This window comes from Pygocentrus nattereri, chromosome 25 (assembly GCF_015220715.1).
Source record: "Pygocentrus nattereri isolate fPygNat1 chromosome 25, fPygNat1.pri, whole genome shotgun sequence".
In the NCBI taxonomy this organism is placed as follows: Eukaryota; Metazoa; Chordata; class Actinopteri; order Characiformes; family Serrasalmidae; genus Pygocentrus; species Pygocentrus nattereri.
Window position 1 is genome coordinate 19866375 of NC_051235.1, and position 13821 is coordinate 19880195.

Genomic DNA, 13821 nt, shown 5'->3' on the forward strand with positions numbered 1-13821 from the left:
CTCTTTTGGAACTCCCAGCAATCTGAAAACACCTAAACGTGTTGCTCAAACATACTGTACTGCAGTTATAATTTGCTCTGCTAATACAGGATGTTATCTGCTATGTGTTCAAGGACTATCAGCAAAAGCAAAGCACATTTTTATAATGAAGACTGAGAAGGCCTGGTGATCCTGTATTTTCTGTTGCATGTTTCAGGGCTGTTGTCGTACATGTGCTTTTATAAGGAAGTATTTTGGATATATAAGGAAAGTTTTGATTCTGTTTAGGCTTTTTAGATGTTATTTTCCTCTAATGAAATTTGACAGTACACAAGGTTTCGCAATATTTTTCCCATTGTGTACTCACTCAGGGGTGTTTAGTTCTTGATGACTGCATTTGTTTCCAGGCTGTCACAAATGAGTGGTGGAGTCATCTGTTTACTGACTGTAATCAATGCATTTTGGGCATCTGATTTAGACTCATCACAGTGCACTGGACGTGTAGTTTTTCATGTCTCACATCATGTTTCGATGAATATATATTGTGCCAGTTAAACACATCTGATTGGATGTGGTTTTTATGACTATAAAGGCATTTAAAGCCTTAAAGGCTTAAGCTTAAATGCTTGGAATTTATATAGAGACTTTTGTGTATGGATAAAAAATCTGTGTATGAATTTATTTTTTTTTAAAAATGTAATTCCAAAAAAAATGCAATACCTTAAATGTACCATATATACTATATGTAATGCCTTATAGTGTACAAAGCTACATTAATTCAAAAGGAGGCTACTTTGAAGATTGCAACAGTAATAACACTGTGTAGTCCTGTGTCTGGCACCATGGGGCCTGAAGAATGCTGTTTCATTCCATTGTATATAAGTTATGTTGAGAAAAGACAAAGACCACTTAATAAGTTAAGCAATGTTGCATTTGCTTAGCACTTTTTAGTCAAGATGCATCGATTTGGGAACTGTGGGAAAAGGTAGCTGATATTTTTTTCAAGTATATAACCAAATATATGCAGAACCTGTATTAGCATTATGGAGTGATAAGGCATTTTTTTCTTCAGTTACGAATGCAGTAAAACACGTTCTGCTCTTCCATGGTATGACAAATACATCAGCAAGCATTGGTTTGACATGACTGTCAAGTCTAATAAACTTTCTGATGCAGATAAGTGTTTAAAGCAATACCATTATTATTCTGATATCATTGAGCATCCCCACTTTTTAGTCTCTGCATATGTCCATGTTATTCTAAAATTGTTCCCTGCCTAGGTGTGTCCCAGAAACTCTACAGCGGGGTCCAAAAGTCTGAGACCACTAGTGAAAATGCTTCTTCATTTCCAATTGTATTATCAACATAATCTAAAAGAATAAAAATACCTTAAGTTTTTGTGCCAAATTTGCTTTAATGACAGCGCTTGAGCTGGCCTGACTCTATAACAGTGACAGAAGCCTCTGATGAGTAAATCCACTTGAGAGTCATCTGAACACAAGCTTCAGCTAAAGAGATAAAACCCTATCCTCTTTGTACAGTGGCATTAACCCCTTAAAATCATTATTATTCAGTAACTAAACAGACTTCAATGCAAACTGGTCGAGCTATTCTTAGGGTATAGTAGTGTGTAATAAAACTTGCTGTCCATTTGACAAGGTCAGTGACCAAATTTGCTTGAATTTGAGTAGAAATAGCGCAAAATCATAATATTTGTTTCACTTTTTGCTCGCCGTTGTAACGGGTAGCGAGGAGGCGGACACATGCTAAGATAAGCGACCGTTAGTATGGGCAAATCCAGGGTCATTGTCAATACAGTCCAGGTTCAAATGGCCAATGCGGAGAGCGGGAGGGACAGACATGACAAAGAACACGGAAATCCAAATGCTGAACCGAACAAGCAAAACAAACACATCAAACAATCAGCATGATCAAACAGGCTTACTTACAAAGACCAACGAAAACTAGGGGCAAACAAAGGGATGACGAGGGACAGGTGGAAAACAGGTGAAGCGAGTCAGGGGCGGAGTCACTAAACAAGGGGATTGGACCAAAAAACAAAACAAAACAAAGAAAACTGGACTATCAAAAGGTAAACCAAAGGCACATGGGGAGTGGGAGGAGCCAAGCGTGACAGCCGTAACTTTTCATTGTTTTAAATTTTTCAGAATGTCACTTGTTTATTGTTTCTGATTTTGTAGTGTTTATTTACAGGATTAAATGAAAACAGATGTTGATTTTCAAAGTGGTCTGTACCGTATACACTCACCACAAATGTAGTCAGTCAGCCAAGACAGCCAAAGTTTGCTTCTTTGGTTCGCATTGTCTGCTAACATAAATGATCACACCCTTGCCAAACTTTGACATTCTGCTGCATATAAAAATGGACAGTGTTTGGGTAATTGCCTCACAGCTAAATTAATCCACCAAACATATCGCTTGTGTCCTCCCTAAATTCCTGACCTATGAATGACCTATGAATATACCATAGACATTGCAGTGTGAACCCACAGCCACTGACTTTTGTCAAAAAGTGTACAAGAAAAAGACACAGTGTCACACAAACTCAGACCCTGATTTGGATTTTAGCCCATCTCTGTTTGTTAGGGGTTCATGATTGTGAAGGTAAAAGAGCTGACTGCAGTGATGACCCATGCATGCCCCCTACATCTGTCCCCCTCAAGTGTGACTGCACTGCAGCCCCAAAGCCCTGATGAGGAAAACTGCTTCAGAGGCCCAAGATCACATTCACAGACCCCCACACACACACACTCGCTCACACATCCTTCTCATCTTGCCCCTAGACACCTCAGCCAGCAGAGTAAGAGCGATAGCAGCCGGGCCAGGGCAGCGGGCTTGGAAAACTCTGTGAGAGAGAGTTAGTGGGGGAGGACTGTCAGCAAGACATAATGTATCCAGTAGACCACCAGGGGTGCTGCACAAATAGGGGCCCGGGGACACCACCAGGAGAGGGAGGAGGAGGGGAAGAGAGAAGGAAAGAGAGAGAGAGAGAGAGAGAGAGAGAGAGAGGGGAATAGAGAGGACTGGTGCTACATGGCCCAATGAAAGCAGACTGAGGGGTAATTGTGGACCTGCGGATGAAGAAAGGGATAGGGAGACGGGACAGGGGTCAAAGCTCCGGGGGGGATGGGGAGGCCCCTTTTCAGCAGCCGCTTTTTGTGTTTGTGTGTGTGTGTGTGTGTGTGTGTGTGTGTGTGTGTGTGTGTGTGTGTGTGTGTGTGTGTGTGAGCTTGTTTTTCTCTACTTTTAGGACAAATATGTCCTCAGTTGGTGGGAAAAGCAAAGAAAAACAAAGTTAACCAACACTAGTAAAATTATCCTTTGAACTTTGTAAATTATTAAATGATTTTTAAGGAATGTTTTTACTTTTTAATACAGAAAACATTTAATTTTTGATTAGTAAGGTTAGTGTTAGGCTTAGAAAGTACATATTTCTGTCCATCCTTCCACTATGAGAAGACAGCTCAACACTATGAGTCTGAAAGGATGTTTAGTAAATAAAGAAGCTGGTGAACCATGGACTCCAGCGTCCAGATGCCATTATCATTGAATGTGTTGGAGATTGCCTGAATAATAAAAAACAGAAAATACAACCAACCTCTGAGACTGAACTTTGGAGATATGGAAAAAACTGAAGGTAAGTCTCCCTAGAAGAATGAAAGCTGTAATAAAAGGAAAGGATGGACACACTAAACACTGAAAAAATCTGAGATGTACTTAGTTGTTGAGACATTTGTGCAATGCACGTCTTTGTAAACACTAACTTTGCAATTCATTTGAATAACATTATGACTAGATGTTTTGGTTTTATGTATGTCAGTGTTTCAGCTATTTCCAGAACTCTTCTGAATACAGTATGTGATGGCTGGGGACATTGTTGAGAAGTTGAAACCAAACTTTGTTTTTAAAACTACCTGATAGGATATCAGCTACTAAAAAAACAAAGAACATTGTTACTTTTACTGCATTTATGTTTATTGGCATTCATTCGAATGATATATGGTGATTTTACAAGCAAAAACACACTTATTGCCAAGATAAATGGGTTTAAGTAATGTGCTTAGGTGGTAATATACTTAGTATGTTTTCTCCTTTTGTTTTTGATGCAAAAAGGAATAACTTCTACATAATGGTCATTTTGACTGGATATCAGTTAAATGAAGGGTGGTCCCTGACTTTTGCACAGTACTGTATGTATTTCCCCATGTCCTGACACTGTATAAAAACAAGTGTTTGTGTGTGTATATATGTTGGAGTGTGTATGGCAGGGCAGGGGGGTAATCTAATACTCAGAGGGGGACTAGAGGCCCTCATGCACATATACACTTTCAAGACTGAAAAGAGGCCTGGCAGTGAAATCCAAGATGGCAGCTCTCTCTTCCTCCTTCTCTCTCTCTCTCTCTCTCTCTCTCATCCATTTGGGTGATTCGGCTCATTAGCTATCGTAGGATGTTTGTTCAGCTCTGTTGTGCCCCGTTTCCACGTCTACCGAGTGGGGCCGTGCTTTTGAAGCCCGAGAATGGATTCCTAATCAAGATCCTGGGCCCAACAGCCCAAGACGCCGCTGAGACCTCCTCAATACACCCTCATCGGGCCCTTGGAGAAAAATAGTGTACAGGAAGCCGATGGAGTATTACGTCGTCTTTGTTTAGGATCTGCCATAAAAGCTAATCAGACTATATTATTCAAATAACAATATACAAATCACGAGAGCATCAATATGGGCTGTACAAAAATAAATCATTTTTTCACACATTGTTTTTTTTGTCGCATATTCCCACCGTGCACAAAGACCACCTACCTGGATGGATGAGGACTGAACAATGTAGTGTTTGTTAATTGTTATTGCTGTTGCAGGCTTTGCAGGCTGCAATGTGCAAATGATCCCTGTTACCAATTCGAGTGTTCTTTACTGTGTGCTGTGAGCATTTTGATCACAGATCACAGCTGCAGATCAGTATGTGCGTATTGATAAACATGTCACATCATTGAGTGCATTTACACGCTTTACTCAAAATTTACTCAAAAATCAGATCATAATCGGATTTCTGCTGTTATCTGATTTTTTAAAATGGTCATGTAAACAGCATAGTCTGATTTCTTAGATCTAGAAATCCGGTTTAGATATCCTATAAAGAAAGATTGGATTTCAGCTCAGGAATCAGGTCTCTCAGTGCACGTAAACTCTTACTCAGATTTCTTTGGGATTTCTCAGTCTGCGCATGTGCGAAACTGTACCAGAAATAAGCGAGCAGCGTTGCCACGAGATGGCAGCAAAAGATTTTTGGAGTGACGCTGAAAACAACTACGTGCTTGACGAAATGAAGGATTTAAATATTCTTCAGCTTCTAGACAATGTATGTTCTTATTTTCAGGTGAAGTGGTGCGATGTTTTTTTTAAAAAGCCGCAGCAGGAAGTTTGAGTTTTACGTTCCACGTTTACGTCTTTTTCTGTGAGTTTATTGGTCAGTTGCAAAGCAAAAATTTGACTCATATAGACCTGCAGTTTCCCATTATCTGATTACCCAAGTGCATGCAAACATGTTGATCAGATTACTGACAAAATCTGATTTCTGCAGTTACCGGATTATTAAGTGCATGTAAACACACTCTTTGATTCACAAGTGCATTTTTGATGTATTGCAAGTAGGGAGGCACTGAAATTTTAACCTCCAAAAATGGTCAGCCATGGTTTTGACCAGAAGAGAAATATATAGAAAATGCTGTCCACATAAACAAAGAATAGATCGGCCAGCAGTTGCCAAATTTAAGTCTTAATAAATAAATGTAATAGTAATGAAAATAACAAATGGTAAGTAACAACACTGTTTCCTTCGATTCTTTGTGCCAGTCCGCAGTTGCATTTAAACAGTTTGAGCAGCAAACAAACTGTGAAAATATCCTCCACTGGAACTATTTCACAGGTTCTCCCTCGAATATTAGACAGGTGATTTGTAATCACTGTTTATGTAGAATATCAAAAGGAGGTATTCTTCACTACAGAAGCACAAAGGAAGGTCCCAGCTATCATGTCAACGCCATCTGTAGCCATCTGTAGTTTTTGAAATGAAGGAAAAATTCACAAACAAAGATACCAAAGCCTGAAGTATAACTGATCCCCTCCAAAGAAAAATCATGTATTAATCATTCGACCCTTTTTTTTGTTTTTATTTATTTTATTTTATACAACATTTTACATTATAAAGGCGAACTATACTTTATTTACATTTCAATGACCCATTTATTTTAACAACATCATACCATGCTTATATGATTTTTACAAACAAGTCACATATTGTTTTTCATTTCAAGGACATAACAAAATGATGGAATTCATTGACTTGGATGAGTAAGCGCTCTCTGTTGTCAAGTATGTTGCATTTTTCACACACTGAAGCCTACATACTATAATTTAAGTGAGCTTATTTTGTGTATTATGTATTTATTCATTGTCAGCTTTTTTGAATTTTCAATTTCAGTTTTTTGTCATATTGTGTCCTAAATATCAGCTTTGGGTGAAGGTTTTCATTTCAGTGCATCACTAATTGCAAGAGATATCCGAGTAATTCTGCAGTATATAGCAGTGTAATTGCAATACTAGCATTCTTTACATGTCATGCAGCCCATTAAGCAAGAAACTTACAATGGCAATAATTGCTCTTATGCACATTGATGATACACTGATGTGTAGCAACTGCTTTTGTTGCATTTGAAAGATTTTTTTTTTCCTTTTGTTCACCAAAAGCAGGAAAACCACAAAATGACTTGGATATTCCAATAAGACAAAGCAAACTTCCATACTGCTCATTATGTGAGGGAGTAGTTCACAGGAAATTCACATGATGATGGTGCCAGTACACTCATTAGATTTAACAGGAGAGCTTCTGATACTACGTTGGGAAATATGTGGAGAAGAAAAATCCGACCACCGTGGATGATCTGAGCAGCAGCGGTGAAAAATATGTAGAAAGCAGTTCCTTCAGATCATTTAACAGTAGTGTAAGCATGATATAGAGAGGTGTCATCAAGGCTAGAGGAGGATCTGCATCACCCTAATTAACACTATCATGATCAGACATTAAATTGTCTGTTTGCTAACTGCATGGAAAACAGTGGCTGAGTTATTCTTCAGTTACAGGAGTGATGGTGTCGACCCACTTCTGGCCATTAAAGGGGTAAGATAGATACATAGACAGCCATGCCAGAGTGCCAAAGCACTGGTTTATGTGTTAACATTAAACTAGTTTGGAGCTTTCCTGCATACTTTTGCTTTCATTTCCTTGTGCTGGCTCTTTATTTGATTGTAACCTATTGAGGCCTTGCGTTTGATAAACAGTGTTTCTACAGTTTGGTTTACATTCCAGACAATTTCAGACCATTTTTCTTGTTTACACGTCAACCTTCAACTTCTTCAACCTGTTTGTAAAGCTAATGACATCAGACAGAGAGAGAGAGAGAGAGAGAGAGAGAGAGTGTTGAGAAGTAGAAATGGAGAGATATAAAGAGCCAGAGATGCAGAAAAAGAGAGAGAGAGAGGAAAGAACATCTACATATTTGTCATGCTGCTACATGCTGTACCTTCTACATGAGACAGAGAGAGCGAGAGAGAGAATGAACAAACGAGACAGCAGTAGGGAGGGAGCGTTCGACCTCAGGGCTTTTGTTTGGGATGTATTTTTGGTACACGAAGCCCCCTCAAGTGCAAGCCTATCCTCGTAGAAACATGTGACATGCATTTGTAATGAGCAGAAAGGGACGAGCTAACAGAACAGGGCCTGTGTGTTATACGCGGACTTCTGATGTCATACTTGCATGACAAGAGAGCTAAATGATGGCGGTACAGTATCATGCAGCAGCTCATTGCCGGCGATCAAGGGTTGTGATAAGCTCTCATTTAGGATTCCTTTCTATTATTGTAGCGTGCCTCTTCATCTTCACCAGCAATCTGGAATCGACTGCTTATCTGCGCTCTCGGGCATAGTGCTCTCTGTTCGAACTTGTAAAGCATGAACATCAGCTCGGGGAGGCAGGTCGGGCTGCATCCGATACAAATACATCAACTGGGACAATGCAGGCCTACTTCGTTCAGGGTCACACAAGGCCCTAATTGTGAATTATGTGATTAGGAGTGGAACAAAGTAGAAAGTGTAGATTCACCCAGTGATTACAGTTACATGTTGCTCACCAATGGGAGTGTGAAGTGTTACACCCAAGATTTACTGACTCACAGCATGTGCAGCTCCGTATTCAGGAAGGTGGAGGGAGCTGTAGGCTTTAAAAGTCTACTAAGGCTTCGTTTAGACGCATTTTTTTTCATGTGTCTGATCTTCTCCTTGATGTCTCAACAGCAAGACAATTGCATCTAACTAAAACTTTTTAGTTCTGATTTGGAACATGCCCATACAATCCTCTAAGCAAACCATTACAGGCCTATTGAGTAGCTGAAGTTCCTAAATATGAAGAATAAGGGTCTTTTGAGGTTTCAATACATATTTAAAATGGAATAGTCAGGTAATATGGAGAAACGGGGCTGCACAATATATCATTTGGTAGTTGCAATCTCAACATTGGCCTGCGTTATAGAACTCCAACCAATCACAACTTTTTTTGTACTTTTTTTTTTACTCTGAGCTTCTGACCAATCATAGTTGGATTCTGTTTTCATGTTTTTGTTACTCATCCAATCATAATTGGATTCATGCAGTTATCTGATTATTAGAATGGTAATGTAAGCAGCATACTTTGATTTCTTAGATCGAAGTAAGGTCTAGAAATCCAATTAAGAAATCCAATAAAGCGAGGTGGATTTTAGCTCAGTCATCAGACTTCACAGTGCATGTATACTCTGATTTTTTTGGCGTTCTCAGTCTGCACAAGTAAATAAGCAGGCAACGTTGCCGCGAGATGGCATAACACTTTTGGAGCGACACTAAAACCAGCTGTGTGCTTGACGAAATGAAGGATTTACATATTCTTCACTTCTAGTTGATGTGTGTTCATAGTTTCAGGTGAAGTGGTGCGATGATAAAAAAAAAAAGCTGCAGTATGAAGTTTAAGTCTGTCTAACTCATGTAGGCACAGAGTTTCCCATTACTGATTACTTAAGTGCATTTAAACGTGTTGATCGTATTACTGACAAAATCTGATTTTCTGCAGTTATTGGATTATTAAGTGTATGTAAACTCAATCTGTTGTCTTACTACAATACCCAGCATGCATTGCACAGCTATACGCTATACAGTGTTTAGGAATCATTGTGGTGTTAACCAAGGCTGACTGCTAACATGTCCACTTATCTATAGGCTAATGAATACAGCCCACCTGTGATTAGTTTAACTCTTTGGTCATTGACTCTTTATTCAGCACAAAGTGGAGTCCATATGTATTAGCTAGTTAGCTACCTTAATAACATTTAGTTTGCGGTCCTCTTCATCTAAAGAGTCATTTCTGTTGTTTGAGTAATCCATACTCTTCATTATAATGATTTGATATCACAGGTAACTTATGATGAGGATATAATATTTGAAACATTTAGAATCTTTTGCAGAGATCAGGGCTCAGTGTTGTCCATGTTCTCAAAAAATGCTTTTCTTGTCTTCACTGGTTGGAGAGCATAAGAGGTTATGTAACGGGCTCTTAAATTAAATTAGCAACATGAATTCAAAAATTCTGGTTACCGTAGGTTCTGAAAATGTTTTTTTTTGTTTGTTTTTTTTGCACTGGTGGTTTATGTTTACATGTAAGAAATCATTCCCATATTAAGTGTTGGATGCTGGAACAAAGCAAAATGTAGACTGGCTGGAGATGATCAAATGCTGGGTTGGAAATCTGCTTTAGGTTAAAGTTTTGTCAAGTACAAACCGATGTAGCCTCCAGCAGGGAACCACTACACTGATGAGATCGCAACTTAATGTTTTTTTTTTCTTTCTGTAGTGACCTCAGCATGAACAACATCACAGAGTTGCCTGCCAATGTGTTCAAAAACCTGCCGTACCTGGAGGAACTGTAAGTCGTATCTTGCATTTGTTTCAGTTGCTTTTCCTTCTCTTTCTCTTTCCCATTGCTCCTATTGTAATCAATGTACTTTGTTTTAACAATTGAAATGATTTCCTTCTGCTGCCTGATAAGCTTGATTATCGGTTTGACATTAGCATAATAGAAGAACTCATCTTTTAGCAAATAAGTGATTTTTAAATGCAGCTTTTCTGAGTTAACCCACATTTGAGAAATTTACTAGGCCATCTGTCTTAATAGGGCAAAATGGCTTTGGCATGCCTAGAGATTTACCATACCTGGTATTAAAATATCCATATTATAATATTTCATGTTATAGGCTTGCGTTACATTTAGCACACCTAATTTCACACCATTCCAGAAATTTACCACAAGGAAAATGCCATATTAACACAAGCCAATGACAGTGTTTTTCAGATTAGATTAACGACATACACCACTTATCATATTGTGTATTTTGTCTTGTGTGTTAGGATATGTATTTTACAGGATTGTACAAAGGTCAAATACCCTTCATTCTTCAAATTTCCAATTAAACTGACACATTAGTTCACATTAGAAGTAAAATAAAAGACAAACGTTGGAAAAAAAAGATGCTTCTGAAACTGAAGAGCTCAAAAATATTAAAAGATATAAAATAAACTGGGACACCTAACCATGCAAGACGTGGTAGACCACCAAAACTGTCACCATCAGATAAGCAGTACTTAATGCTTTTAACTTTGAGAGACAGGAAAAAAAATCAAGCTCCGCTCTTCCTTCAGATCTGAAAAAATCCACAGGTGCTTCTGTTTATCCTCCACTGTGAGTCTGAAAAAACATGTAGCTTTTGAGAAGTGATTGCTGAGTAAAGAAAATAACCCCCTAGAAAATGTGCAAATTAAACAATGAAGCTGTTCTCAGAACAATTGACTGACCAGCCCAGAGTCCAGACCTCAGAATCACTGAATGTGTTTGGGATTACTTGGGTCATTAGAAGCAGAAAATGCAACCACCTTCTACGACTGAACTTTGGAGGTGTGGAAAAATATCCTTTCAGATTTTTTTTTGACAAACTGAAAGCGAGTGTCTCAAACAGAATGGAAGCTGTTATAAAGGCAGAGTGGACCCACTGAATATGTTAATTAATCTGCCAAATTTAGAATTACTAGATTGTCCCACAAAACTATCCCACTAAAATAAATCAGATATTACATTGGCTTTTCCCTGAATTTTAATTTATGACGTTGTGTCTTTGTCTCCCATATAAGAATATCTATTTTATAATAATTATTATGACACATGATTGCTTCCATATTATGTATGTTATGTTATACTAAATCTATTTTAGTATCTAATTTACCTTTAGTTTAATTCCAAACTGACCTTCCTAGATTTGCTGCCACAAAAAGTTCAGCTAGGGCCAACAACGTTGGTCAACACCACTTATCTTCTGTTTACAAGCCAATGTGTACGTTATTACTAATGTCCTACAAGACCAGTTTGCACTGGTTTTCTTTGGCAAGTCTTGGTGTGAGCCATATCTTACTGGCTGTTAGAGGTTTCAATGTGTACAGCAGCTCAACATGGTTGCAGTATGGGCTTGTGAAGCTAAAAACCGCACGCCCTAGGTGTGTCTAATCTTCCAGCGTGTATTTGTCTTTTCTCTGCGCTCTCCATCGCTCCGCATCTAGCTGTCTATGCTGTGCGGGAAGCGCAGATAACATCAGTCTACCTGATATCAGGTGCCTCCACTCCGCTCACAGACGCCCCTGATGACCAGCTCCTAAAAGCCGGCCCATTGTTATTCTTGCCTTTCTTCTCTCCTCTTCTCTTTCTTTCAGCCAGGGAGTGTGTTTTCTTACCCTGTGCACGTCTTTCAGCCGCCCCAATCTCCGCTCCCGTCTTTCCCAAACACAGCCTTCCAGAGCTTTGTCAGAGGGCAATTTACTTTTCAGCGCATTGTGCCGAGGAATGCGAGGCAGGAAGGAAGAGGGCAAAACAATGGTTTCCGTGGCAACTGGCATTTAGGAGAATGGGTCTTGTCTGGAGGGCAATCGAAGGGGCCCGGGGCCCTCAGGACCCACAAACATATAGTATTGTGTAAAAGTGTTAAGAAAATTTACAATTACATTAGTGTCTTTTGTTTGAGCAGTAAGTGTTTAAGTGCTTAGCAAAAGCTCCAATACTAGAATAAATAAGCCCTGCCACAATTTTACGATTTAAATCTAGAGGGGTATCTATCTGGATTAAGCGGTTAACGATGTTGATGATGATGGTGTAAATCTCTGAATGGATCACCAAAAAGATTTTAGACTTGATAAAGTTATCAAAATGTTTTGAAGAATTTTGAAATTACATATATATATACATATATACATACATATATATATATATATATATATATATATATATATATATATATATATATATATAATATAATATAATGTGTGTGTGTGTGTGTGTACAGGATGCATAAGCTGCGTCACACATAGTCCTCATAGCATTCTCTAGATGATACGTAGCCGTAGCAATTGCTTTCTGGAAATACAGCCATGTGCATGCTAAAGGAACTCTGGGTGGCCCGTTGGAGATTAGAGTCAGAACTCTAACAGAAAGGGTTAAAGACCAACTCCTGCAAGTGATTTGTCTGTTATTGCTAGTCATTAGTCTCACAATTATGTTATTACACTGCAGTGTTGTGTGTGTGTGTGTGTGTGTGTGTGTGTGTGTGTGTCTGTGTGTGTGTGTGCGTGTGTGCGTGTGCGTGTGTGTGGCCTCAGGGTAACTGTGACCCATGGCTGGTGTCCTCCAGGCACACTTAGGAAGAGGGAGGGACACACCCGCAGCAGAGAGGAACATTCTCTACCTCACAGTCACGCAATCCTCACACACACACACACACACACCTCCCACTCTCAACACATTCAGTCTGACACATATAAAGCTGTCAGGTACTAATCCCTGCAGATCTATGTGTGTCTCCCAGTAGATCAGTGAGATTGTCTGTGTATTTGTGTGCATGTGTTTGCATGCCTCGTTTGTATGACTGTATATATTTATACATATTTGTTTCTTTGGATGGTAGCAAAATAGGCTTGAGCAAGTTTCCGTCTATCACAACTGTCAGACCATTTGGAGTGTCTGAAAACACATCGTCCGCAGTGTTAAGATGCACAAAAGTCATTCGGTTTGTTTCACTATCTGTTTTCTTTTAATAATTCTTTTCTTTTGCTTAATGTGTAGCATTAGCCCATATCCTGAGTCAGTCCTGGAGTGTTGTCTGGCTTTAGAACAAGAGGTAGATCTTTTTTCCTCACTCGTCATGCTTGTTAAACTGATAAAGCCACACGCAGAATAGATTCCCTCATGAAACATGAACAGTGGCTTAAAAGATGGCGGCACGGTGGCATGGTGGGTAGCGCTGTCGCCTCACAGCAAGGAGGGCCTGGGTTCGATTCCCCGGCCGGGCGACCGGGGTCCTCTCTGTGTGGAGTTTGCATGTTCTCCCCGTGTCTGCGTGGGTTTCCTCCGGTTTCCTCTCACAGTCCAAAAGACATGCAGTTAGGCCATTTGTGTAAAATGATCAAATTGTAAGTCACTCTGGATAAGAGCATCAGCCAAAATGCCATTAAAAAAAGATATTTAAGTAGAGATTACATTACTTATTAAAAACAAAAAAGATCATTTCACATGGTTAAGCTTTAGCTGTTTTATTATTTTAACAAGAAGCAATTTATTGGCTGTAACCACAAATTTATTAAATTTACAGCAAAAACTACCAAACCATACTGAGAACAAAGTTAGCTTTCTGAGCAGAAAGCATGT

General features: G+C 39.1%; 1 protein-coding gene across 1 annotated transcript in view; it reads left to right on the forward strand.

Annotated features, from left to right (window-relative positions):
* Positions 1 to 13821, forward strand: part of lgr4 (leucine-rich repeat containing G protein-coupled receptor 4) — an 88820-nt gene that overhangs the window by 28778 nt on the left and 46221 nt on the right. The window contains exon 2 of the mRNA XM_017703516.2: positions 9934 to 10005. Within this exon, the coding sequence (XP_017559005.1) occupies positions 9934 to 10005 (72 nt within the window). The remainder of the gene's footprint in view (positions 1 to 9933; positions 10006 to 13821) is intronic.